Source organism: Gordionus sp. m RMFG-2023, chromosome 1 (genome assembly GCF_954871325.1).
Source record: "Gordionus sp. m RMFG-2023 chromosome 1, tfGorSpeb1-WG-v2, whole genome shotgun sequence".
Classification (NCBI taxonomy): Eukaryota; Metazoa; Nematomorpha; class Gordioida; order Chordodea; family Parachordodidae; genus Gordionus; species Gordionus sp. m RMFG-2023.
In genome coordinates, this window is record NC_088775.1 from 78,557,820 (window position 1) to 78,584,198 (window position 26,379).

Below are 26,379 nucleotides of genomic sequence, written 5' to 3' on the forward strand. Positions count from 1 at the left end.
CAAATTTTGGAATTGAATGGCATAAGCATTATATTTTTATGAATACGAATATTACCATTAATTATTATTTTTGTAGGCCTACTCAGTAGTTGTCAGATAGTTTTTAAAACAGCCGATTAAGATTTTAGCCATATAAGAATGACAATAATGCGAAATAGACATTTAAAAAATTGAATGTGAAAAAAGAAACATTTAACATAGCTATATTATTATGGATTAGAAAATGATTATAAAATTTCTAAATTAATCATTGAGGATCGTAACAGGTTTTTAGATTTTTTTGATAATGTTAAAAAAATTTTATCTACAGATGATGTTTTAATACCTCGTCATTACATGGGGAAGACTATTCATCAATGAATCTCAAAGTTTGTGTTAAAATAAAATTTCAACAATATGTGTATAAAAAAAAATCCATTTATCCCTGATCATGAAAGCTTTTAGAAAGACTTTTCGGGCCAAAAACTCTATAATAAAGAATTTCTAAACTTTCCTAATCTGGAGAAGTGTAAAAACAAAAGCCAGAACCAACCTACCTTAAAATTTATAAGAAAACTTATTTATAAACTTACAGAAACCCAACAAAAGTGTAACTAATTTAAATTTAATATTGTTTCGATGTATGATTCATTTTAAAGAGTTTGGGACGGAAACCTCGAGTCAAATCTAAGAACAAGAAACCACTTCAAGAAAATTCTTAGGAATCGGTATCCTTTTTAGTTCAAGTTTTAGCCTCATATTATGAATAATAGTACTGTTATTTGAACAATTAAACTTGCAATGTATGATTGATTATATGATCATGCATCGATATGGATAAATTAAATATTACGGGTGCATTTATCCCGTTAAACATTAATAATATATCTACAAAAGGCAACAATTGATAGATAAAATTAATTGATCCCACTGAGATAGTTTAGAAATACGAAAAATACGATGTTGGAAAATTTTTGTCAACCAGTATTAAGGTAAAGCTGATTTTGAGATCTCAATAGTGTTAATTAATATAAACTTTATCCAGCTCTAAAATGTAGCTAATTTTTTAAACATAAAAAATTCGTCTCAACCATTAATTTGAAGGCCAACTTAGAAGTTTATCTTCAATTTTTTGGGCTAAAAACGTATCCGTATTGGTGTTGATCAAGGTTAAGTGATTTAACAACACATCCGAACAGAAACGAATATAGGTTCGGTTCATGTTATAAATAATAAAAATATTGGTAGGTTTGAATCTTAAACCCTGTTTCAGTTTACAAGCCTTTTAGAATTATTTGTGGATAAACACATATAATTTAAATTTTATCTTTTAAAACTTATACAGAAAGTAATCAACGTATGCTTTATCATTATTACACATACAGGCCTAATTTATATAGACTTAAAATATTTTGACCAGAATAAAAATTTAAAAGCTCAAAAAATTCCTTAATCGTAATTAAATTAAATATTTAGGCGTTGCTATGGCTCGTTTTATTTCTCAACAGTAGTCTGTTTAGCCGTCTATATAACTTCCTCTAAATAGCCTATAAATAAAAAGACTATTTAGATTTGCGCAAAAGATCACGCGTCTTTGATTTATTTATACCGAAAATATATAAATATAACAAATAATATTTAATGTAAAAACTTAAAACAAATCAAAATAGGGTGCCCTAATTCAAAATCTGTTTATCCTAAGTTTCAAAAATAAGACGAACCAGGACATTTTTATCTGAGCATAAAGAAAAAATTCTGGGCATCTAATATTTTTTTCTGAGCGGTAAGTATTTATTCTAAGCGTTTTAGGTTTTTTGAGCATTTAAGTTTTAATTCTGAGCAATTAAATAAGAGAAATTTATTAAAATTTTATCTAATTATTTTTCATCCATGTAAGTGTTGCTAAACTGTGATTTAGGTAGATTATTTAAAAACGGTCCAATTAAGATTTTAGTCAAAGTAATATTATGTAAGCCGAGATTGGGCAAATAGGGGTCCAAACCTTTTTACCACCTATTAGCAAAATCTCTGGACTTAAATAATATTATTTTGGCTAAAATCTTAATTGGACTGTTTTTAAAAATCGACCCGATTGGGGCCCGTTTAACAACACCTACATATATATAATAGAAAGGTGATGGTAAAAATATAGTATTCCTAGTCCACAATGAACGGAATGAGTTCTTGGCGATACAATATTACGTTTTTATTATTTTTTATTAATAAATAAATATTATAATATTATCTCACATTTAGTCATTATAAAAGCAAATTACAATTAGTACAATTAAACGGCAAAAAAAATTTGCAAATATATTTGTCTTCATGTTGGTTAACGACTATTCCAGTCGTCCTTTTCTTTAATTTCATCTTGAACCTCTTTAATGTACGATTTTAAGTAAGGTTTATCCTATTTAAAAAAAATTTTTTTAATTGTTATCAGATAGATATTATTACGTCCTCGTACTTGACCCATTGTTCTTTAGGTAATGTAGCCTTTTGCATACTCAAGTATATAGCTCTCATCTGACGGTGTTGGCGTTGATGAAATAGATCATCGGGGAGTCGTCTTACTGCTTCCAATACTATTGGATTAAAATCATGATAAAGGTCATCGTATAACAAGCCTAAAATAAAAAGGGATAATGCAAATTTTCTTCAAAATATACCGTATTTGTTGTAGCCATTATATTCGAATTTAAATTTGTTGAACGAACTTCTGAACACTAATAACAATTTTTTTAAAAATAAATAAATATAGTATCAGCCAAATGAATTTATTATTTACCTCCACTACCGGATTTCAGAGCATGAGACATAACTTTTAATCAACGAGTCTATATAAAATAGATATTTTTATATTAATGATATCAATGCTAATATTGGATCTTTATATCATTTTGGTAAGTGAGCTATTGAATCATTATTTAAAATATATTAATCCTAACCTGGATAGTTTCTTTTTTGGCCCTAAGCATGTCCAAGTGGTTGGTTACAAAAAAATATTGGTAATACCAGGTAATGGAACAAAAAAATTCGAGTAAATAATAATGGCTCAATAACTACTAACTTGCCATTTTAATAAAAAATATTATGCCATTGTCGATTCCTCTGTCTTACCTTCCAACTATTTATTCATACCATTAATTGCTATAACGCTAATTTCTTTTGGCATGCACACCCTAGTATTCTTTAAGGATCTAGGGCGTCGCGTTACATCAAAGACCGAAGATAGAACAAACGAAGACTTTTACCTTAGACAAAGAAGAGCGTTTAATATAATTCGACCTAACTAAAGCGCGGCTGAATTCTTATTAGTTTATCAAATAAACGTCTTTGTTTAGGTTTCTTTTAAAAAAATATCAGATGACTTTGAAGAAAGCAGAAATAAATCACTCACACCTCAATGCTTAGCGGATGTTTTTTGACAAGCCGCCCCTGGAGATTGAGCTTAATCAGCCGATTTTTAGCCATTAATCAACCATACTCTATCCCCAGAATATTTCATCCATCCTCTCTTGAACTGATAAAATGAGGTCTTGGCAAGCCTCATCTGAAATTTCTTTCAGATTTCTGTGATTTGGCTTTAAAACCCCTTTTAATAGTCGTTTTTGCTTTTCCAACTCTCTTTTTTAAATTTTATCTTGTACATGTTTTTTCTTATTTTTTAACAAATTTAAATGTTTAATTTTATATAGCTGAATATTATATTAGGTAAATAAAAAGCAGAACATAAGATATAAGACTAAATTTACAATTTAATAAATGGGAAAATTAATCAAACTAAGTGCATACATTTCTTCATTTAAAAAAAAAATTATTATAAATGATAAAGGGCGGAGAAGAGATATAAGTCGGACCAGCTACTCAGGAAAAGAACCCATGAAATTCGATTTTATAATCTGAATTCCAATGCTCTGACGTAAGAATTCCTTCTTTTGGATATCCTTATTTAATCCATGTGTTCTGCAAGCTTTTTCAATAGACTAAGTGCCTGGTTCCCAAAGGATGTTTGTTAAGATTGTTGTGATAAATAGAATCAATTGATATTCACCTGGTAAATCAGTATGTTTATTTGTTTTAAAATTATCTGTGTATTTTAGAATGTTTTTGTTGATATTGGAGGGTGAAAGGAAGTTAACGCAGGAAAGGTCTCATGCTAGAAATCAGCCCTTCTCCCAAGGAATCTGAGTAATTCTATCATACCGCTCTAAGCGAAGAAGTGGGGGTTCTAAAGTTGCAGAAAACCCTGCGGCCTGTAAAGCGTTTAATGGAAGCATTGCATCTTATATGTTTGATTGAACATCCACTACTATCGATGCATTGAGGCAAAGATGGCCAAATTTGCTTACTAATTTTTGTGGAATAGTGGCTAAGTATTCATAGCTAGATTATTGGTTGAGAGGCTAGGAGGGCATGTTCCTGGAACTGAGGCTTTCCATATGATATAAGTTTCGTCAAGCAGTATATCTAGCAAGGATGAACAATTATTATTTTATAGCTGGTATATCTGGACGAGATGAAGCTATTGATATAAATTATAGATGATCGTAACCCTATATCTCCTTTATTGGCATAGAGTATAAGTTTATTGAAGGGTAGGTATTGAGTTGAAGCCACCATGAATTGAAGTTCTTAATATGGATAATTCTCAGGATGGACAGAAGTTGAACTTTGTTATACACGTTTATTTGTAGATCATAGATAGCAGAGTTGTTAAAGTATCTAGATCCTGTATCTAGATATAAAAATGTAGTATCTGTATCTAGATAGATTTTTGATTAAAATATCTGTATCTGTATCTAGATATTATTTTAGACGTATCTGTATCTGTTTTTAGATACTTTTCAAGATACATTTTGTTACTTTTATTTAACGATTTTTATATTATAAACAAAAATACTTGAATGCAAAATTTATTTTATTTCATATGAGCATATAATTTAATATATATATTAAAAAATATTAAGACTACTATAATAAAAAATTATATATATAAAATATTAAAATATATAAAAAAATAGATATATAAATATTCATTAAATATTATGTCAGAGTTTATCAATATACCAGACAAATTTTGATATTACAATGCAACTCAAGAAATCTGCCATTTTTAATTTTCAATGGAATTAGTTAATTTTATTTTATTATACAATTTTAAAAATTTATTTTAGATTAATATTAAAAGTGATGAAGAGGAAGAGAAAGGAGTAATAATCAATGAAGCATCAACAAGTTCAGACATTGTTTTCATGGCCAATTTATAGAGAATATTTTAAAATAAAATCTCAAAATAAAAAAAACAAATCTCTGATAGTAAAATGTTTGCCATATCTACAAAAAAATACGAAAATTTCAGTTAGCATTACCTCATCTTGCAACATTGTAAAATATTTAAGGGCATAGAGACTTAATGTTTACAATTGTAATTTTCAATTTTCAGAGAAAAAATCAAACACTGTTAATGTAAAAAACAATTAATACAAAGATTAGTTGATAAATTATCAAGGTCTTCAACTGATTGCAGACAAATAACCTGAGAAAAAAAACAATTAATTTATATCCTATTTTTTTCAGTACCCCATAGCAGCAGATATGATTGTTAATAATGATTTAAATTTTGATACTCAACAAATTTTAAATATTTTTTTCGAAAATGAATGCCCAGATTTTAGTATTTTTAAAGAATATCCTGCTATAAAATTGTTATTTATAAAATATAACATCACAATCCCTTCAAGTGCCCCTGTAGAAAGGCTTTTTAGTGTAGCTAAAAATGTCTTTACGGATTAACGAGGATGCTTTAATGACCAAAATTTTAAAGATATTAAATTATAATCTAATAATAATTTATAATCATTTATTCATTTCATATATTATATTATATTAAAATCTAAAAATCATTATTTTAATTTTGATAAATGTGATATCTAGCCAATAAAGTTTTTAGCTCATTTCATACATTTTCGCAATAGAATTCTAATTTAGGTTCATGCAAAGCTTATATAAGAGTATAAATTGTATCTGTATCTAGATACATATTAAAAATTGTATCTGTATCAAGATAACTTTTTAGATGATGTATCTGTGCCTGGATCTAGATAACTTTTTAGAACTATGTATCTGTATCTAGATCCATTAAAAAGTATCTTTTAACAACTCTGATAGATAGGTATTTCAATTTTAATATTTTATTTTGATCATGGCAAATTTGATCTAACATTTTATTTTCTTCAATTGAGGTGGTTAATATGAATGCAGAATTATTTGATTCAAACATAAAAATCGAATACAAATAATGCAAAATATTTGATTTGACTCATATTTTTGTAGGTATAATAATATTATATTTTTTAGTATCGGTGGTGCATCATATCAGTATTGGCTAAAAAAAAGTGGCATTGGCATATCTCTGATTTCTTTGAATTTAGACATATACTATGTTTAGACTAAAGTTTTATCTAAAGCGTATACAATGTGGATGTCGTTTTAATATGGGTGATAAATTTAACTCCCCCCGCACAAAAAATCTACCTATATTGGATCATTTCTGTAGTACTATCAAAAAATATTGGATCAGATCAGTAAATTCAAAAAATATTGGATCAGATCAGTAAATTCAAAAAAAATGTAATAAAAAATTTATGGAAAACTACAGCCATAATTAAAACAAATTAACAGATCTTTCACCAGTTTAAGGGTAAAAGACCTTTTATGGTCACTTTAAAAACAATCAACTAGAGAATTTTTAAATTATTTAGATAGTTTGGGTAATAAACAAAAATGATAAAAAATTTTAGAATCAAAATAAAAAAGCAACTCACATTTTCTTGTAATTGTAGTAACATTTTTGTATTTTAACACCAAAAATTGATAAATATATTTTTTAAAAAATATAAATCCATATTTAAATAAAAATTTTGTTCATAGCAAAATATTTTAAGGTAACATGAATTATTTCAAGTGATTCATAAAAATATATGTTATTTTATTAAACTTTATTAATAAACTATGCAAAAAAAATTGCAAAACATTTACAAATTTTTAATGTTCCTCATTTTAAATAGACAAAGTAACTTATTACTATTTATTTCACAATTATATTCATAATGAATTTAATAAAAAATTATTTATATCCATTACTGGTTAACAGTACATATCTACACCACTTCATATCATTTTTAAATATAGTTTTAATTTTAATATAATAAAAAAACGTTTTTATATAGTTTCTATGTATTTCAATGCTAGAAAGAAATTTTATGCCTCTATAAGAATCCTTTAAACATGGCTAATTTTTGAGGACTAAAATGCTATCTTCTAAAGGATCTAACAAACATAATATGCAATTTTAATCAATATATATAAATTTTCTATATATATGTTAGCTTCAATATGTTTTTTTCGGCAATGTGTTATTTTTACAACCTTAAATCATTTTTTGAGCGCGTTTTTTAAATTGGAAAATCTGATTTTACCGGATTCTATTAGAATACCTATCTTGTGAATTGTGGACAATTTTGCCGTTAACCTTTGACATTGATAATTTATATAAAAAATATATGGAAAATTTAATATAACTTATATAGTTTAAATTCATGGAAAAATTGTCTAAAATTCATATGATAGGTATACCAAACATGATAGCATTAGAGGTCTGAATGTATGGTCGGGTTTTTTTAAATATTTACAGCATTGGGCGGATGGCGGGCGGTTGAAAAATTTTAAGGTAATGGGCGGGCGTGGGATGGTTTTGATTTTTCAGGCGAAATTAGCAGAACAGACTTCAATTTAAAATTCTTTTAAAAAATTATAAGTGAGTGGGTGGGCGGGTTATATAAATTTCAAAACAACGAGTGGGCGGGCTTTTCGGCTAAAAACCCGCCCATTGCAGACCTCTAGACAGCATACATTTCCGGAAAAATCAGATTTTAAATTTTTAAAAACGAGCTCAAAAAATGATTTAAAGTTGAAAAAATAACACATTCGGAAAAACACATTGACGCTAACATATACATTAATATTTATTAATTATTTTCGCATATTAAAATAGTTAAATTTATATAGACGCTCAAATATAGTTGAGTGGTGCATATATGCACCATTAACCGTCTAGTAGTATAACTAAATTTTGTTGTTTAGGGCTGTGTCGATTCTCATATTTTTCACTAATCTGATATTTATATTGAATTTTACCGCCCCAAACCAAATTTAATTTAATAATCATATTTTATAAACAAAACATCGAATTATGCATTTAATTTTAATATTTTTATTCCTACATTTAAGATTATAATTTTTAAAAAAATGATATTATAATAGATAAAAAATATATATATTTAATAATGTATCCATTTAATTTTAAAATATATATATATTGGTATGAATTATAAAATTGTAACATTTATATAAAATTTTAAAATATTAGATTTTTTTAAATAAATATGAGAGCCACTTGATTTTCTGGCAATAAGCTTCTACAATGTGGACTATCTATATCACCCTGCTATACTGAAGACAGACTCAGCTGGGACACTTGTTAAAGGAGGTGCTAAAAATTTACATGAAAGTTTTGACAAAGTTGGATACTTTTCAACATTAATTATCCAATAATCAAGTGGATCCACAGGAGTATCTATAATTAACATGTTTGCTCAGGTGAAAAAAAGTACTTTAAACATTCTTGTATTTCACAAAATAGTCTAAAAGAAGTCCAAATTTGAGTGAATCTAACTAGGCACAAATTATTCCAGGACGTGCCAACCCGCTGGGATTCTACATATTACATGCTCGAACGATTGGTAAAACAAAAAAAGGCTGTACAGCTGTTAATTATCGATAATTCTAATTTGGGAAATATTTCATTATTTGAGTGGGAATTAGCAGAAAATGTGATTGATGTTCTGGAACTAATTAAGAGGTAGCAAAAGAAATAAGTGTGGAATCATGCTCAATTAGCAATGTTATACCCTTTGTTAAAATTCTGAAAAGTGAATTAACTAATAATGGGGACACAGATAGAGGTGTGCTGAAGTATACCATTAATAATCAATCAAAAACTCGGTTTTCTAATATTTATGATGATAACAATTATCTTATCGCAACATTATTTGATCCTTGTCATAAGGATTTCTTTTTACCAAAAGACATTTCATATATTGAAAAGGTTCAAAACTGCATATGACCCTTTTATTAAAGGTGATAATAATGTTCAACTACCAACTCCCAATAAAGATTCGTGGTTTCATATATTTTTTTAAAATATATTTAGATTTTGATAACTTAGGTAATAACAATGAGAACCATGTTTCACATAATAGTAAAAAATACAAATATAATTTAAGGAATGCTTATAAATTGGAAATCAAAGAGAAACTAGTAACATATAAAATAATTAAAATGGATAGTAATGTAGATGACCTGTTATCTTGAAAGAAATCAAGAAATATTTTAAAGAATTTTTAAATCTAGATCGTATAATAACATATTTTTCATATTTTATCTAGTATTGCTTGGTTAGGTTATGATTGACCAATTTGTTTTGGTGGTAATTGATTATTTTTCAAGACAAAAGGTTAGGTCTGTATTTTTTTTTATCTTTAGCTTTCACCTTTTCTGGTGGTCCTTCAACATCTCTCTCCACTTTATGTTATTCATACAATCTCTTTTATCTAATTTATACTTCTTTATATTGGCTCTAACTTTATGGCCCCATTGAAGTTTTGGCCTTCCTCTTTTACGTTTGCCCATCACTTTTAAACTCTCCACTTTATTTCCTATGTAGTTCATAGGCCTTCTCATTGTGTGCCCATACCACCTAAGTCTGTTTACCATTAACTTAGTCTTGATGGGCACTACCTTTAAACTACTTAGTATTCTTGTACTGTGCACTTTATCCTTTCTTGTTACCCGCAATCATCCTCAGCATTCTCATCTCCATAGTTTGTAGACTTCTCTCGTCTGATTCTTTGGTTGGCCATGTTTCCGAACTATATAGAATAGTAGGTTGTACTATGAAACTGTAAATTTTCCCTTTAATTTGTGTGGGATTCTTTTATCAAATAGCACTCCAGATAAAGATCTCCACTTTAACCACCCTTGATTAATCTTACTCTTTATCTCTTTTTCTATTGTGCCGTTTGTTTGTATAGTGGAGCCCAAATATTTGCAGCTTTCAATTGCCGATATCTGCCATTCATTTATATCAATACTCTCTGTTTAATCTCCTCCTATCACCATATAGTCTTTTCTCTATTAACTTTTAATCCGTGTGTTTCTAGGATATTTATCCGACTCACTAATCTTTCTTTCATTTCATCCTTAGATTCGGCAAGTATCACAATATCATCTGCAAATATCATATTCCACGGGACTGTTTGAGGTATAGACTGTGCTAATACATCTATTACTGTAATGAAGAGAAGTGGGCTGAGAGCCAACCCTTGATGAACTCCTTTGACTATTGTGAAGCCTGCTGAAGTATCTGTTGTGCTATGGACCATTGTTGTATGGCCCATATACATATCCTGTATTATTCTTATATATTTTTCGGGAACCTTTTTGTGGCGTAGCGCCCACCAGATAGGTTTCCTTGGGATTCTATCGAAGGTCTTTTCTAGATCGAGAAAGACCATGTATAGCTTTTTGCACTCATTTGCCTAATTGCTGGAGAGCATCGGTTGTTGATCTTCCAGGCATAAAGCCAAACTGAGTCTCTCCTATTTCGATTATATCTCTTAATCTTTTTTCTATTACTTTTTCATATAGTTTTAGACAGTGTGACATTAGTAGTGTTGCGTAATCGGCTAAAAACTACGCCTAAGCCTAATTAGGCTAAGCCTAAAAATCGGCTAAGCCTAATTAGGTAAGTCTAAAAATCGGCTAAAACTAAAAATCGGCTAAGCCTAATTAGGTTAAGCCTAAAAATCGGCTAAGCCTATATAAATCTGCTAAAATTAAATTAGTCAAAATTCTGCATCGATGCTTAGTATTAATTATTATTTATTTATTTTAGTAATAATTTATTTTATTTATATTTAATGTAAATATTTTATTATTATCAACAAATAAACATGATATGATTTAATATTTTTTATTTATATTATTATATTTTGAAATGAAAATAAATTTATTTATTTGATGTTATTTTAATAAAAAAAATAATATGCTGCTATATTGTAAAATTGTAATATTCTTTTTAATATAATTTATTAGTGATTTTCACAATCTTCTTTATAAATACATCTTTTATTGAGGAATTATATTGTGAATTTTATTAGATAAATAAACAATCTTTTAGGTGAAATCTTTTATCATTTTTTTAAAATTATCTATTTATTAATAAATGAGGTGGATTTTATGAAACTTTTTTGATGTTATTTTATATGATATTTTTAAGGATAATATTTTAATGTGACAATTGTCATAATCGTTCTTTTATAAGTTTTTTGAATTTTTTTGAAGAAAATAGGTTAAAATAAGTATTAATAACATGTGTAAATATAAATTTAGTGAAGATGTACCAAAGAAAAGTGACAATTGTTATAATCGCTATTTTTAAAGTTTTTTTAATTTTTTTGACGACAATATATTAAAATAAGTATTAATAACATGTTTAAATAAAAATTTAGTGAAGATGTACCATAGAAAATTGACAATTGTTATAATCGTTATTTTATAAGTTTTTTGAATTTTTTTGAAGAAAATATGTTAAAATAAGTATTAAAAACATGTTTAAATAAAAATTTAGTGAAGATGTACCATAGAAAAGTGACAATTGTCATAATCGTTATTTTATACGTTTTTTGAATTTTTTTGAAGAAAATAGGTTAAAATAAATATTAATAACATGTGTAAATATAAATTTAGTGAAGATGTACCAATGAAAAGTGACATTTGTCATAATCGTTATTTTATAAGTTTTTTGAATTTTTTTGAAGAAAATAGGTTAAAATAAGTATTAATAACATGTGTAAATATAAATTTAGTGAAGATGTACCAATGAAAAGTGACATTTGTCATAATCGTTATTTTTAAAGTTTTTGAATTTTTTTGTAGAAAATATGTTAAAATAAGTAGTAAAAACATGTTTAAATAAAAATTTAGTGAAGATGTACAATAGAAAAGTGACAATTATCATAATCGTTATTATATAAGTTTTTGGAATTTTTTTGAAAAAAATATGTTAAAATAAGTATTAAAAACATGTTTAAATAAAAATTTAGTGAAGATGTACCATAGAAAAGTGACAATTGTCATAATCGTTATTTTATAAGTTTTTTGAATTTTTTTGAAGAAAATATGTTAAAATAAGTATTGATAATATGTTTAAATAAAATTTAGTGAAGATGTACCATAGAAAATTGACATTGTCATAATGGTTATTTTTAAAGTTTTTTGAATTTTTTGACGAAAATGTTAAAATAAGTATTAATAACATGTGTAAATATAGATTTAGTGAAGACAATGAAAAGTGACAATTGTCATAATCGTTATTTTTAAAGATTTTTGAATTTTTTTGACGAAAATATGTTAAAATAAGTATTAATAACATGTGTAAATATAAATTTAGTAAAGATGTACTCTAGATAAGCAACAATTGTCATAATCATTATTTTTTTAATTTTTTGATTTTTGTTGATAAAATAATAACATGTTTAAATAAAAATTTAGTGAAGATGTACTATAGAAAAGTGACAATTGTCATAATCGTTATTTTTTAAATTTCTTTGATGAAAATGGGTAAAAATATAGATTGTAAAATTAAAATTGCCTGAATATATGCCATAGAAAAACATATGGTAATAATAGATTCTTTCCCAAAAACAGGAGCAAATTGGCATTTTATTACATTTGTTCTTCGGGTCAGAAATTAATATGCAAAATTTATATCATAATATCTAATCCTAAGTTAGAAATTATTATTTTTTTACCAATTTTCATCAGACAATCTTGTTTAAAATTTGGGTGAACTTTTTTTCTATTTTAAAATCAATATCGATGCAAGTTAATTATTTTCGTCAAAAAAAATCAAAAAACTTTTAAAATAACGATTATGACAATTGTCGCTTATCTAGAGTACATCTTCACTAAATTTTTTTTTAAACATGTTATCAATACTTATTTTAAAATATCTTTGTCAATAAAATTCAAAAACTTTAAAAATAACGATTATGACAATTGTCACTTTTCATTGGTACATCTTTACTAAATTTATATTTACACATGTTATTAATACTTATTTTAACATATTTTCGTCAAAAAAATTCAAAAAATTTAAAGATAACGATTATGACAATTGTCACTTTTCTATGGTATATCTTCACTAAATTTTTATTTAAACATGTTTTTAATATTTATTTTAACATATTTTCTTCAAAAAAATTCAAAAAACTTTAAAAATAACAATTATGACAAATGTCACTTTTCATTGGTACATCTTCACTAAATTTACATTTACACATGTTATTAATACTTATTTTAACAAATTTTCGTCAAAAAAATTCAAAAAACTTTAAAATTAACCATTATGACAATTGTCACTTTTCTTTGGTAAATCTTCACTAAATTTATATTTACACATATTATTAATTCTTATTTTAACATATTTTCGTCAAAAAAATTCGAAAAACTTTAAAAATAACGATTATGACAATTGTCACTTTTCATTGGTACATCTTCACTAAATTTGTATTTACACATGTTATTAATACTTATTTTAACATACTTTCTTCAAAAAAATTCAAAAAACTTATAAAAGAACGATTATGACAATTGTCACATTAAAATATTATCCTTAAAAAGATCATATAAAATAACATCAAAAAAGTTTCATAAAATCCACCTCATTTAATAATAAATAGATAATTTTAAAAAAATGATAAAAGATTTCACCTAAAAGATTGTTTATTTATCTAATAAAATTTACAATATAATTCCTCAATAAATGTATTTACAAAGAAGATTGTGAAAATCACTAATAAATTATATTTAAAGAATATTACATTTTTACAATATAGCAGCATATTATTTTTTTTATTAAAAAAACATCAAATAAATAAATTTATTTTCATTTCAAAATATAATAAAATAAATAAAAAATATTAAATCATATCATGTTTATTTGTTGATTATAATAAAATATTTACATTAAATATAAATAAAATATATTTTACTAAAATAAATAAATAATAATTAATGCTAAGCATCAATGCAGAATTTTGACTAATTTATTTTAGCCAATTTTTAGGCTTAGCCCATTTTTAGGCTTAGCCGATTTTTAGGCTTAGCCAATTTTTAGGCTTAGCCGATTTTTAGGCTTAGCCAATTTTTAGGCTTAGCCTAATTAGGTTTAGCCGATTTTTAGGCTTAGCCTAATTTGGTTTAGCAGATTTTTAGGCCTAGCCTAATTAGGCTTAGCCGATTTTTAGGCTATACCTAATTAGGCTTAGCCGATTTTTCCACCTAAAATCTCGGCTAAGCCGTTTTTAGTCGGCTAAAATTAGCCGATTACGCAACACTAGACATTAGTTTTATGCCCCTGTAATTTTGACAATTGTTTGGATCCCCTTTATTTTTGAAGATAGGAACTAGATAGCTCTGCGGTCTATATGAAACCCACTATTATATAAATGCTAATTTTATATCTGTGTTCTTTATTTAGATAACTCTAATAACATTGATATTATATCCCGTATGTAGTGTTGTTAAACGGCTCTTTTTGAGCCGATTTTTAAAAACGACTAACTCAATATTTCATCCTGAATAATATTAAGCAAGACTGAAGATTTTGTTTGTAGAAGGAACAAAGGTTTGAACATCTATTAGCAAAACCTCAAGGCTTAGGCAATATTTTTCTGGTTAAAATATTGAGTTAGCCGTTTTTAAAAATCGGCTCAAAACGAGCTGTTTAACAACAACCCCTATGGATCCACTTGACTATTGGAGTTTGTCAAAACTTACATGTAAATTTTTGGTGCCTCCTGCAACAAGTGTCCCATCTGAGTCTGCTTTCAGTACAGGGGATATAGATAGTCCACATCGTAGAAGCTTATTGCCAGAAAATCTAGAGGCTCTCATATTTATTAAAAAAATCAAATATATTATAATTATATAAAATATTACAAATTATATTTTATGCCAATATATATATAATTTAAAAATAAAATGGGTATATTATCAAATATATATTTTTTTATCTATTATAATATATTAAATTATAGTCATATATATCAATAAAAAAATTAAAATTAAATTATTCATTTTTTATATATTGGTTCAAATTGGGGTAATAAAAAATCAAAATAAATATTGGATCTGTATCAGATTGGTTTCGAATTACACCGATATCAGAAAACATCGTATCAGATCGGTACAGCCATACTTATTTTACAAAAGTTTCAAGGTAATCCTGGTAAATATTTTCTAAAATAAAATTCCTTGGGCCAACTATTATCACAAAATCTTATACTTGCATTAGATTAATAGAAGGGAAAAAATGGTGGTATCATATATACACCAATTTTATTAATGTTGCATTAATAAATTTGTGGAAACTGGATTGAATCAAGAGTTTACTTGCTTTGAAGCAAGAAGTTACTAATTATCTCCTCTGAAAATCAGTGAAAATTGAAAAAAAAATTAAGGCACATAAACCTCTTTACATTGAGGATTGAAAACCCCACTAATTCATCTGGACATTATTTATATAAAATTACAGATGGGAAAATATATAGATGCAGATATTATCACAAGCATATAAGATATATATATGTCTAACATCTTAAATCACACTTCCTATTAAATGCTGTATTTTCATAAAATATAAATATTTTTTCATTTTCATTATGAATTGCAAAAATAAAGATCTTTATTATTTTTAAATCTTATAGTATTATACATAATTTTAGTTTTTCATACTCTTACTGGTTAATAATATAGATAAGCACCACATTAGATTTTGAATTATTTTTTAAATTTCATATTTGGGCTTTAATCAATATAATTTTAAAAATTGATTTTTATAAATCAGAAAAATTTTTGACCAGTAATGGGTTTAGCAATTGATCATAAATATATATAGTATGAACTAGTTAAAATCTGATTGAAGTAAAATATTTATTTTAATATATATATAATTTATTTATAAATAATATATTTGTTAACCCTGGCCAAACTGTATAATAAAATGCGTATAATAAGAATCTTAATAATAATAATGTCTGATAAAAAATATAATTAAGAATTATGAATAATCTTACCTCCCAAATACAATATAAAAATACAATTTTATATAAAGTTTACAATAGATTGTTCTTAGTTAGAATAGAATTGAGATCAAATATTTTGACATTGACATGATGTCGTTTAAATATATGATTATTAAATAATAGTTAAACTAAAAAAAGAACAATACTTTAGTAATAACCTATACAGATGATTGTGTCATAAATCTAAAGTGTATCAAAAGTTTTTATATTTTATATTGAAAATCATTTATTTTTAGACAAGAATATTTGCACAGTAGCTGATTATATGCAATAAAGAAATATTCAAAGAACCAGAAAGGCAGGTATTGGGGTTGATTATTTATTTGTTTGTTATTTTTGTAATAATATTATAATTTCTTATTCATAAATTAATAAAATGACTTTCTTTGATGGTATTTATAATATGAAATATTTATTTTATGATGAATTATCGTTAATGATTGTGAATATCATCATATAATAAAATTTTTATTCTTTATATTATTATTATTACAAATTGATTATTCATATTATTATAAATTACATTTTTTATTATCCATATTAAAATGAATTACATTTTTTTAACAATAAAAAAATGTTCCTTTTTTATCTTTTTTAAAAAATAAATAAATCATCAAATAACCAAATATATAAAAAGAAAAACTATATAGAAAGAAAATGTTCTTTTAAAATTGAATTTAACTTAATATCAATTGTCAAAATTAATTGATTTTAAAGTTATGAAACAAACATAATTGCAACGTTAAAATAAAACGTTAATATAAACTAAAAATAATCTAGCCGAAAGGGTAAAATAAAATAAAATTTTAAATCAACTTTATCACTTATTTAACATTCCACCCTCCAAAGAAATTCTTCTTATGTTTTCTTTGGATATGTTGAGTGGTAAACACCATCGACATTCATGATCGCCAAGCAATACGCACGCCACCCATGTTCATAATGCAGTCTTCTTTTAAACAGAACGAAGGCTTGGTAGAGCAAAGGCAGCCCTTAGATAACTTCTCAATAAGATTGCTTGTTCATGGTATCGGGCATCTATATTCCTTTCGAGCAAGGTTTACGTTGTCCTTTAGACAGCCACCCAATTTCTAAATGGTTGTATCGATCTTGGCACACGGAACTCTCCTTGAAGGTATGATCTTAGGTGCGGCATAGGGCTTCAGGTGAACTTTCTCTTATCTAACCATATTGGTAAATAATATATTGGCCGGTTAATACATAGTATATAGCCAGTTATATGATTGGACTACTTTTGATGCTATCGTTGCTAAATTATATAAGTATCAAAGGGATGACCAGATATGTCGAGTCTTTAAATTGACCTATTTAATCGAATTAAAACGGAACTTCTAAAAAAAATCCTCAAAAGTTGAGAATAAATTCTTAACGCTCAGAAAATATATTAAACCAGAATTATTTCTCAATGGTAAGAAATAAAACTGAATCTTAAAAAAATGGATTCAATATAAAAGATAATCGTTTATAAAAATATATGAAACAAGATATATTTTTTTCTTAATACCATTAAATATTCACTATTAATATTTATCGCGTTATTTCTCTGGTGCTTTTTCTAAAATTGACTTTACGTTAATAAATTCGCTATATGGTTTGCAAAGTGGTTTTCTCTATATTGTGTTCATGCTTTGAATTTAAGTCTTCTCTATAAAATTTGGCTATTTTATATTAACGATAAAAGTTTCGCTATTATGAACTCGAACTAAAGGGTTCTCGGTAAGGGTTTTGCTAAAAAAAATTCTCGATAGGGTCTTCGTTGTATAGCTTTTGGAAAGCAAATTCGCCACATAAGTTTCTAAGTAAAATCAATTCGCTTTAAGAAACTTTCTCAATAATAGTTCCGCAAAAATGTGTTTTGTAATAAAGGTTTTAACAGTCATAAATAGTTTGTTAAATTTTAAAATGTATTTTTGATTTTTTTTATGAAAATATATTACGATTTAATCTTGAGAGACTATTTTTATGCATGGAAATTTCAAAGATTTAATTATATATAAAAAAATGTTTTTGGATCAGTATGTTAAAATACTTTTATTCTCTCAAATAAATTCTTCTGTTCTGGCATTCCTTTGTCCATGTCCACTTTGACGGCATTTTTAATAACTGATATACATTGATTTAACCTTGTTTGCGAAGTTTCTTAAGATGCTGGAAATTCTTACAGCAGTTTTACATTTCTTGCTTTCGGGACTTTTCCTATGATTACTATATTTAATTGCTGTTATCTTGATACCATATTATTTTAATATCTCGCCTTTAATTTTAGTGCATGCGTCTCGAGGACCGTTATACGTGGACGGGATATTTCCACATCAATTCCCAAATTTTTCGTTCAAATAATTTTTTTATTAATGTTATATTTAGTCTTTTAAATATATATATTCATAGTCATATTAATTTTAAATGAAATATATAAGAATAAACATTTTTTTATACATTCGTAGTAGAGGGCATATTATTAAATCACGATGTTATATTTCAAATGTAATATCAACTAAATATAAGAACAGGAACATTTGTATAGAATTAATTTTTGCTCATTTTCAATTTTCCTATTCTTTTTCTGTGAAAGTTTTCATAAAATTTATTCAGTCCCAGAAATTGCACTACTTTATGCAATTCTATCATACCCAAAGGAATTGAAACGTGCATAGTGTATTTTCACAAATATATAGATTCCATACATGATGTCTGTAAAATTTTATTATAGAGGGTGGTATTTCTACAAAGTTCGTTTCAGGTTTCATTTTTTGGGCAATAAGAAGGAGTTTAATTTATGTTTTTAGTTTAAATGTATTCGCTATTAATAATCACTCTAGTTTGCTTGACCTATTCTTAGTAATTGTTTGTAGATGGGATGATCGTATATATATATATTGTTACTGTTAGCTTGTATGTTAACTCTTAATACCATACATATTTTTATGCCATGCATAGGCAACTGAGTCTTTTATAATGCAGAATATAATATGGCTGAAGAGAAACTTGTTGGGTTTTATGGTCTTCAACTAAAGATCAATTTTTAGGCATGAAATTTGATTTAGGACATGTATAGGTGGAATCGGCTCGATAAAACACATATAAAACTTGCGTTAAAACATGTATGGTACCCAATAGTAATTAATGATATTAAAAAATTTGTAGAAAAATGTAGTATGTGTCAAAGTTATGGAAATTTTCTAACTAGTCCGACATAGCCAAGTGAGGGAAAACCATGGATACGACTATATTTAGATTTTGTAGGCCCTTTTTAAGGAAAATTTTGGTTAATAATTACATAAAGTAAGCAACTCAACAAATAATACTGGAACTATAATATACTTAAATAAATTATTTGGAAGATTTAGAAACCCAAAATTAATTCTGATGGATAAAGAAAAAATATTTTTAAAGAATTTTGTAAAAACGTACTTATCAAACATATTTTGATTCTCCATTTAACCTAAGATCGAACGGAGAAGATGAGAGGTTTGTGCAAACGTTTAAAAATTTTCTTAATAAATTTCTATTTGCCTACAAAAATACTCCACATATATTCACAAAATTTTAGCCCAAATCACATAAATATTAAAATATATACCACAGGCCCGTTAAATAAACTTAAACCCAATATATCGAGAAGAAGAAGGAAGTAGATTATGTGGAAAATACCAAAGTTTTGAAATACAGGAAATTCTATGGGCCCGATATTTTTTAAAAGATCCATTGTGGATATCATCACAAGTGAGTAAACAAATAGTTCTGATGTTGGTATTTGGGAAAGACACTCTCATTATTTAAAAAGCAGAGTTAATAACAACATTGACATTTTAACTATGATAATGAAACCAGTAGATTCGGCTAATTAGGAATTATTAAAAACCCCAATAGTTTAGAAACTAAGAACATAAACATAATGAACCCAATATGATAACAACAGCCACAATACACACGACGGCGAAACCTTTATCTGTCAGGACACCAATGGTGAATCCAGAAATATTGGAAGAGCGATATCCTTCTCGGGTTGTTAAACTCCCAGAGTTGAATCAAAGTTATTGGGTAGAAAAGTGTTGTGGTTATATTTCAGTGTTTTAATTCATATCAATTTATTTGTTTTAATTTTAAATATAAATTGTTTATATTATTTTTATATTATTATCCAGCGGTTAATTTTAAATTTTAATTGATTTTCGAAAAAGTTATATATAGTTGATAATTTTAATAATAATAGATATTAAATAGTTCAATTTATTTACAAAATCTATTTTGCTACTTTTTAATAAATATATTGGAGACCCGCAAAATAGGTAGTATGTGGGGTGAAAACCCCTATATTATTTTTCAGTTGAATCCCCTAGGCTAGTAACATCCCTGGAAGAGCATAGGTTGCAAGTCCAATGGTGGGTTGAGTGGAAATTTCAATAGAAACTAGTAGATAGTCAAAAATGACGGGGAATGAGAATTTTCTTCGTTTTTTTACGAAAGATATTACCTTTTATTTAAAAACCATAATTTTTATACTTTTTACCTCCCCCTTCAGGTCAAGTCCAACCCATTAATACTAACACTAAGAGTGAATACTATTTATTGATTGAAAATATATTTAAATTAGCTTTCAACACAGATAAAAATTATTTGTTAAAATATTATTGATTACCTATGGCTAATATTTAATATTATAAAATCCCAATCCAGGTCGAAGCCCACAATATTTTTGAAAAATTTCTCTAAACCCGGGTCAAGACCATAATAATTTTGTAGTTCAGAACTAAAATAAAATTTAAAAAAAATTGTAATGCATTAATCAGAGATACTCATGGTCCTTTTTTTTGATCAGGCCCGGCCCACTGGGGAAAATTTCTTTAACCAATGTCTGGCTCATATTATATATTAAAAAATTACCAAGCCTCCAAGACCTAAATAATTTTGAAAAATATTTAATTTTAAAATTTCTCAAACCTGGTCCAACCTATAAAAATTTTTAAAAAAATTTCCAAGCCAGGCACATAATAATTTATAAAAAATTTTCCCAAGCCAGGTCCAAGCCCATATTAATTTTGAGGAATATTTTTTTCAAGCCCAACTAAACCCATAATAATTTCGAAAAATTTTTCCCAAGCCCAGAGATAATTAAATTTCTAATTGATTTATCGTAGCCCGGCTTTAGGCTGGAGGAAGTGCAGCTTGGGAATTATAAATGGCATGAAATCAGAAATTCCCATGAATAACAAATGGCGAAGGATCACAAATCAGGAGATATCAGAGTTTAAATAAAAATATAATATGGGTATGGGGTTAAGAATGGATATTAAAATAATATTATTAATTTATGTATTGCCATAATATAAATGAGTATATTTTTAGGCTAATTTTATTGAGAAGGAACCATGAGAAATAAAAATTATACAAATATTTACTATATGCCAAATAATAAGTATAAATGTGAATTAAGATAAATATTGTTTGGAGAATCATTTTGGCAAACTTTCTATAACATAGGATCGTAGGGAATATAATTTGTTTTTAAATATTTAAAAAATTCACGATAGTCCTTTTTTGAATTGGAATAATTTTCCCCTTTTAATTGGATCTTTTACTTTTTTGATAGAACCTTTTCCTTTTTTGATCAAACTTTTAACTGGAAATTAATGGTGCTTGAAAGAAAGTAGCAGTCTAGAATCAGTTCAAATTAAACTTTTTCTAAGAATGATAGGAAGAAAGGGAAGAGAAAAATAGAAAGAAGCAGGAGAAATGAAAGAAATTAGGAAATGAAAGGAAAAAAGAAAGATAGGAAGGAAAACGGGGTAATGGAAAGTGAAATAAAAAATAGAGATAAAGGGAAAGTGAAATAAAAAATAGAAAAAAGGGAAAGTAAAAGAAAAAATAGAAAAGGGAAAAGTGGAAGAAAAATGAAAAGGAAAGAAAAGGGGTAAGGAAAAGAAAGAGCAAGGAAAAGATAAAGGGAAAGAAGGAAAAAAAATGTAAAAGGAAAGAAAAATATATGAGAAGGAAAAGAAAATGGGAAAGTAGGAAGGAAATAAAATCTGGAACGGAGCAGTGAGAGGATAAGGTAAATAGAAAGAAAATGGAAAGGCAAGGGAAAGAGAAAGAAAAAATAAAGGAAAGGGGAAAGAAAAAGGTTGTAATGAAAAGAAAGGTGGGGAGTGGGGGGGGGGGGTATTAAAAATCTGAATTTAGGTCAATTTTTAAAAACAACCCAATTATTTTAGCCAAAATAATATGTAAGACTGAAGATTTTGCTCATAGGGCTAAAATGTTTGTATATATTTTGCCAAATCTCGAGGCTTCTATAATTATATTTTGTCTAAAACAATAATAGGGTCATTTTTTGTAAATCGACTCAATTCAGTATTTTAATAACCCTATAAAAATTGAAAGGTAAAGAAAAAAGGTAGAAAAAGAATAGGGAGAGGGAAAAGAAAAAAGGAAAGAATAAATACAACTTATTATTATTTTTATTAAAATAAAACCTGTAGAGGAGTCAGCTAGTATTAATACCCTTTAGAGAGCATATCCAGTATAGTGGATTAATATCAACTAATTGGAAATATCAACCTGGGGGAGGGGACACATTCTTGTTGCCAAATCCACCTAAAAACACTTTGACAAAAATGAAAATAGCCATTCTTAATAAAATGTGTATTTAAAATTCCCCTCCCTGTTACAATGTTGTAAATGATATTTATGATATATATAGCTTTATCATGGGTATGACTAAATACTGTCTTGCTAAAAAGCAATTAATCATAATTAATCATAATTTGATGATATAATATCTTTTAAAAAAAAATTTTCAAAACATTTTTTTTATTTTACATAAATCAATTTTTTATTAATTAAAAAATTGATATTAAATATCAAATAATTTAAAATTCTATTTTTACTTAATATTATTGGAAAAAAAATATATTTACTAGCTTATTACAACTTAAATTTTATTTTTCAATTACAAAATTTAACAAATTTATATCCATAAGAGGGCGTTAAATACATAAATATGAAAATATATTCTTAGGAAACCAGAATAAATATTGTATAGCGCTTTTTTTGTATTTGGGTGTAAATACATGTGAAAAACCTAAAAAAAATTAAAAAATAGAGGTTTCTTTGACATTTAATTAATGAATAGGTTTAGAATCGAAAAATAGTAGAAAGTTTGTAAGGAACATATTGCAGGCGTTATTCAAAATCTCTTCATTTTTGGTTTATACGTGTATATTTAGGTGTTAAACATTATCCTAAATAATATTTTGAAAATATTATGATTTGACCGAATGCCGAGCTTAAAACCGACCACTTACTAAATATTCGATCTACCAAATTTGGTAGTAATATTATTTGGAAAATGTTCATTTTTGGTTTAGATATCTACATATACGTGTAAATCATTATCCCAAAATATTTTAAAAATATCGTGATTTGACAGAAAACATATTTGAAACCGGCCCAATGACTAAATACTGTCTTGCTGGCGTTATACATGGAAAATTCTTTATTTTTTGGTTTATACGTGAACAATAACATGTTAAACATTATCCTAATTAATTTTTTGAAAATATTATGATTTGACCGAATGGCGAGCTCAAAACCGACCACTTATTAAATATTCGATCTACCAAATTTGGTAGTAGTATTATTTGGATTATGTTCATTTTTGGTTAATTTATCTATAAATACGTGCAAATCATTATCCCAAAAAATATTTTAAAAATATCGTGATTTGACCGATAACCGATTTGAAACCGAAATACTGCCTTGCTGGCGTTATACATAGAAAATTCTTCATTTTTAGTTTATACGTCAAATTATGATTGATTATGATTAATTGCTTTTTAGCAAGACAGTATTTAGTCATACCGCTTTATCATTAATATATAAATATTCATTAGAGTATGGTAATTATTATATTTTGATTTTATAAAAAAAAATTAATCTTCAAAATTAAATAACGATTGATCCATTTAAAAATAAAATAAATAAGAGAATTAATTTTGAATATTGTAATATAATTGATATAATAAAAATTGTATCATATTACTCATTAGTAGATTGAAAAGGGGGGTAGGGCACATCCTTTTTGCTAAATCTGCCTAACAACACATTGACAAAAATGAAAATAGCCACCCTTAATAAATGTGTATTTAAAATTCCCCTCCCTTTACAATGAAATCTTGAATTTAAATGATGATTAATCTATTTAAAAATAAAATAAATAAGAAAATTAATTTTGGATATTGTAATATATTTGATATGATGAAAATATTATGTATCATATTGTATTTTACATTGGTGAATAATTGTCACTAATAGTAGCTTCTTGAGTGAGAGTGGTAATATCATCTTGAATAGCTTTATAAATGATATAGTATAAATATTGGTATCATATTGTATTTTAGATTGAATTGGTAAATATTGTTTTCACTGATAGTAGCTTCTTGAGTGAGAGTGGTAATATCATCTTGAATAGCTTTATAAATGATATAGTATAAATATTGGTATCATATTGTATTTTAGATTGAATTGGTAAATATTGTTTTCACTGATAGTAGCTTCTTGAGTGAGAGTGGTAATATCATCGCATAGCTCTATAATTGATAAATAATATGCATCAAATCTTTAAATTTAAATGATGATTGATCTGTTTAAAAATAAAATAAACAAGAAAATAAATTTTGAATATTGTAATGATATAATGAAAATATTATGTATCATATTGTATTTTACATAGGTGAATAATTTTTCACTGATAGCAGCTTCTTGAATGAGATATCATCTTGAATAGCTTTATAATTGATATAGTAAAAATATTGGTATCATATTGTATTTTGCATTGAATTGATGAATAATTGTTTTCACTGATAGCAGCTTCTTGCATAGGCGTAGCCAAGATTTTCCTAAGGGGGGGGGGAATTAAAAAACTACTGGGGGCTTCGCCTTACCTTATTCTATATATATTCATAAAACATTTTTACAAGATTGGAGGTTAATTTTAATAAAAAAAATAAGCCTGGAACAAATATTAAATATATTTTTATTAGTTTATATAAAATATAATAAACTACTTGTATATACATTAATATAAAAGCATGGTAATCATTTATTCCAAACAAGTATAAGGAATGTATTTATAAAAAGTAAGTAGACATATAGTTGATATTCCTCTATTATATAGAATTGGTTACAAAATACTAGGTAAAATTACACTTTTACAGACATATTTGACAGTTAGAGAATATATTATGTAAATATTTTAATTTTAAATTTTACTAATCAATGCTCTTGACAATAAATATAGCAACAATTTGCATTCAATTATTTAACGCCAACTATCTATTTTAAATTAAAAATGATATTAGAAAATAATTTTTATATTATTTATCCCACAATGACTTTAAAAGATATTTTCTGATGTCCTTATCAATATTTTATAGTTTTTTGTAAAATATATAATTAGCTATATTGGTAAAAATTACTGATTGTCATTTGATAATTAGATATACTGTAAATCTACGACATATAATATTCCACTGTTTGTATTGTGCTTTAATTTTTTTATTTAATTTATGATTTAATTTTATCAAGAGTTTTATAATTATATTTTACTTTTATTAAGATAAATAAATTAAAATCACTCACTTTATAAAAAATTATTTTTGATATATTATATTATTTAGTAATTTTATGGATCTATTATTAATAATTATAATACATTTCACTTTTGTCTTAAGACTTATCTTTGGCTTATATTCCATTTCTTAAAAAGCATTTTTGGTTCACTTTTTTTATATATAAATGTTTTTTTCCAAAAATGTATAAATTATGATGAATAGTTTTATAAAAAAATATCAACTTTTACATTATTTCTTTCAAATTATTGTTTAAGATATATGCATACATTTTTGGGGGTCAGTGAGTGGGGGGAGGACTAAGGGGGATATTTTTTATTAGCTTAAAATGATATTCACAGAAAGTGATAAATTTCTGAAGGGGGGGGTTTCCCCTTGATAGCTTATAATTGATATAATAAAAATATTATGCAAATTTTGTAAAGATAAATTAAAATAATTTGTAAAATTTTGTAAAGATAAATTAAAGGTTTTATTTT

General features: G+C 26.0%; 1 protein-coding gene across 2 annotated transcripts; it reads right to left on the minus strand.

Moving 5' to 3' along the window:
- Positions 1-2,194: 2,194 nt before the first annotated feature.
- LOC135931922 (cytochrome b-c1 complex subunit 7-like) lies at positions 2,195-16,324 on the minus strand. 2 transcript variants are annotated; one of them, XM_065469241.1, is made up of 5 exons: positions 16,285-16,324; positions 2,768-2,816; positions 2,649-2,705; positions 2,437-2,606; positions 2,195-2,389 (listed from the first exon to the last, which is right to left on the minus strand). In XM_065469241.1, exons 2-5 carry the CDS (start codon positions 2,796-2,798, stop codon positions 2,312-2,314), a joined length of 336 nt encoding a protein of 111 aa, XP_065325313.1. In that variant the 5' UTR covers positions 2,799-2,816; positions 16,285-16,324; the 3' UTR covers positions 2,195-2,311. The 2 variants fall into 2 exon arrangements, with proteins under 2 accessions (XP_065325313.1, XP_065325312.1); XM_065469240.1 differs by having other exon boundaries at positions 2,196-2,389; positions 16,242-16,317.
- Positions 16,325-26,379: the final 10,055 nt, after the last annotated feature.

Excerpts from the sequence above, each read along its gene's own strand:
- LOC135931922 (XM_065469241.1), bottom strand. The coding sequence starts at position 2,798 with ATGTCTCATGCTCTGAAATCCGGTAGTGGAG. Across the intron at positions 2,706-2,767 it reads TCTGAAATCCGGTAGTGGAG|TGTTCAGAAGTTCGTTCAAC; the intron begins GTAAATAATAAA and ends AATTGTTATTAG. Across the intron at positions 2,390-2,436 it reads AATGGGTCAAGTACGAGGAC|GATAAACCTTACTTAAAATC; the intron begins GTAATAATATCT and ends TTTTTTAAATAG.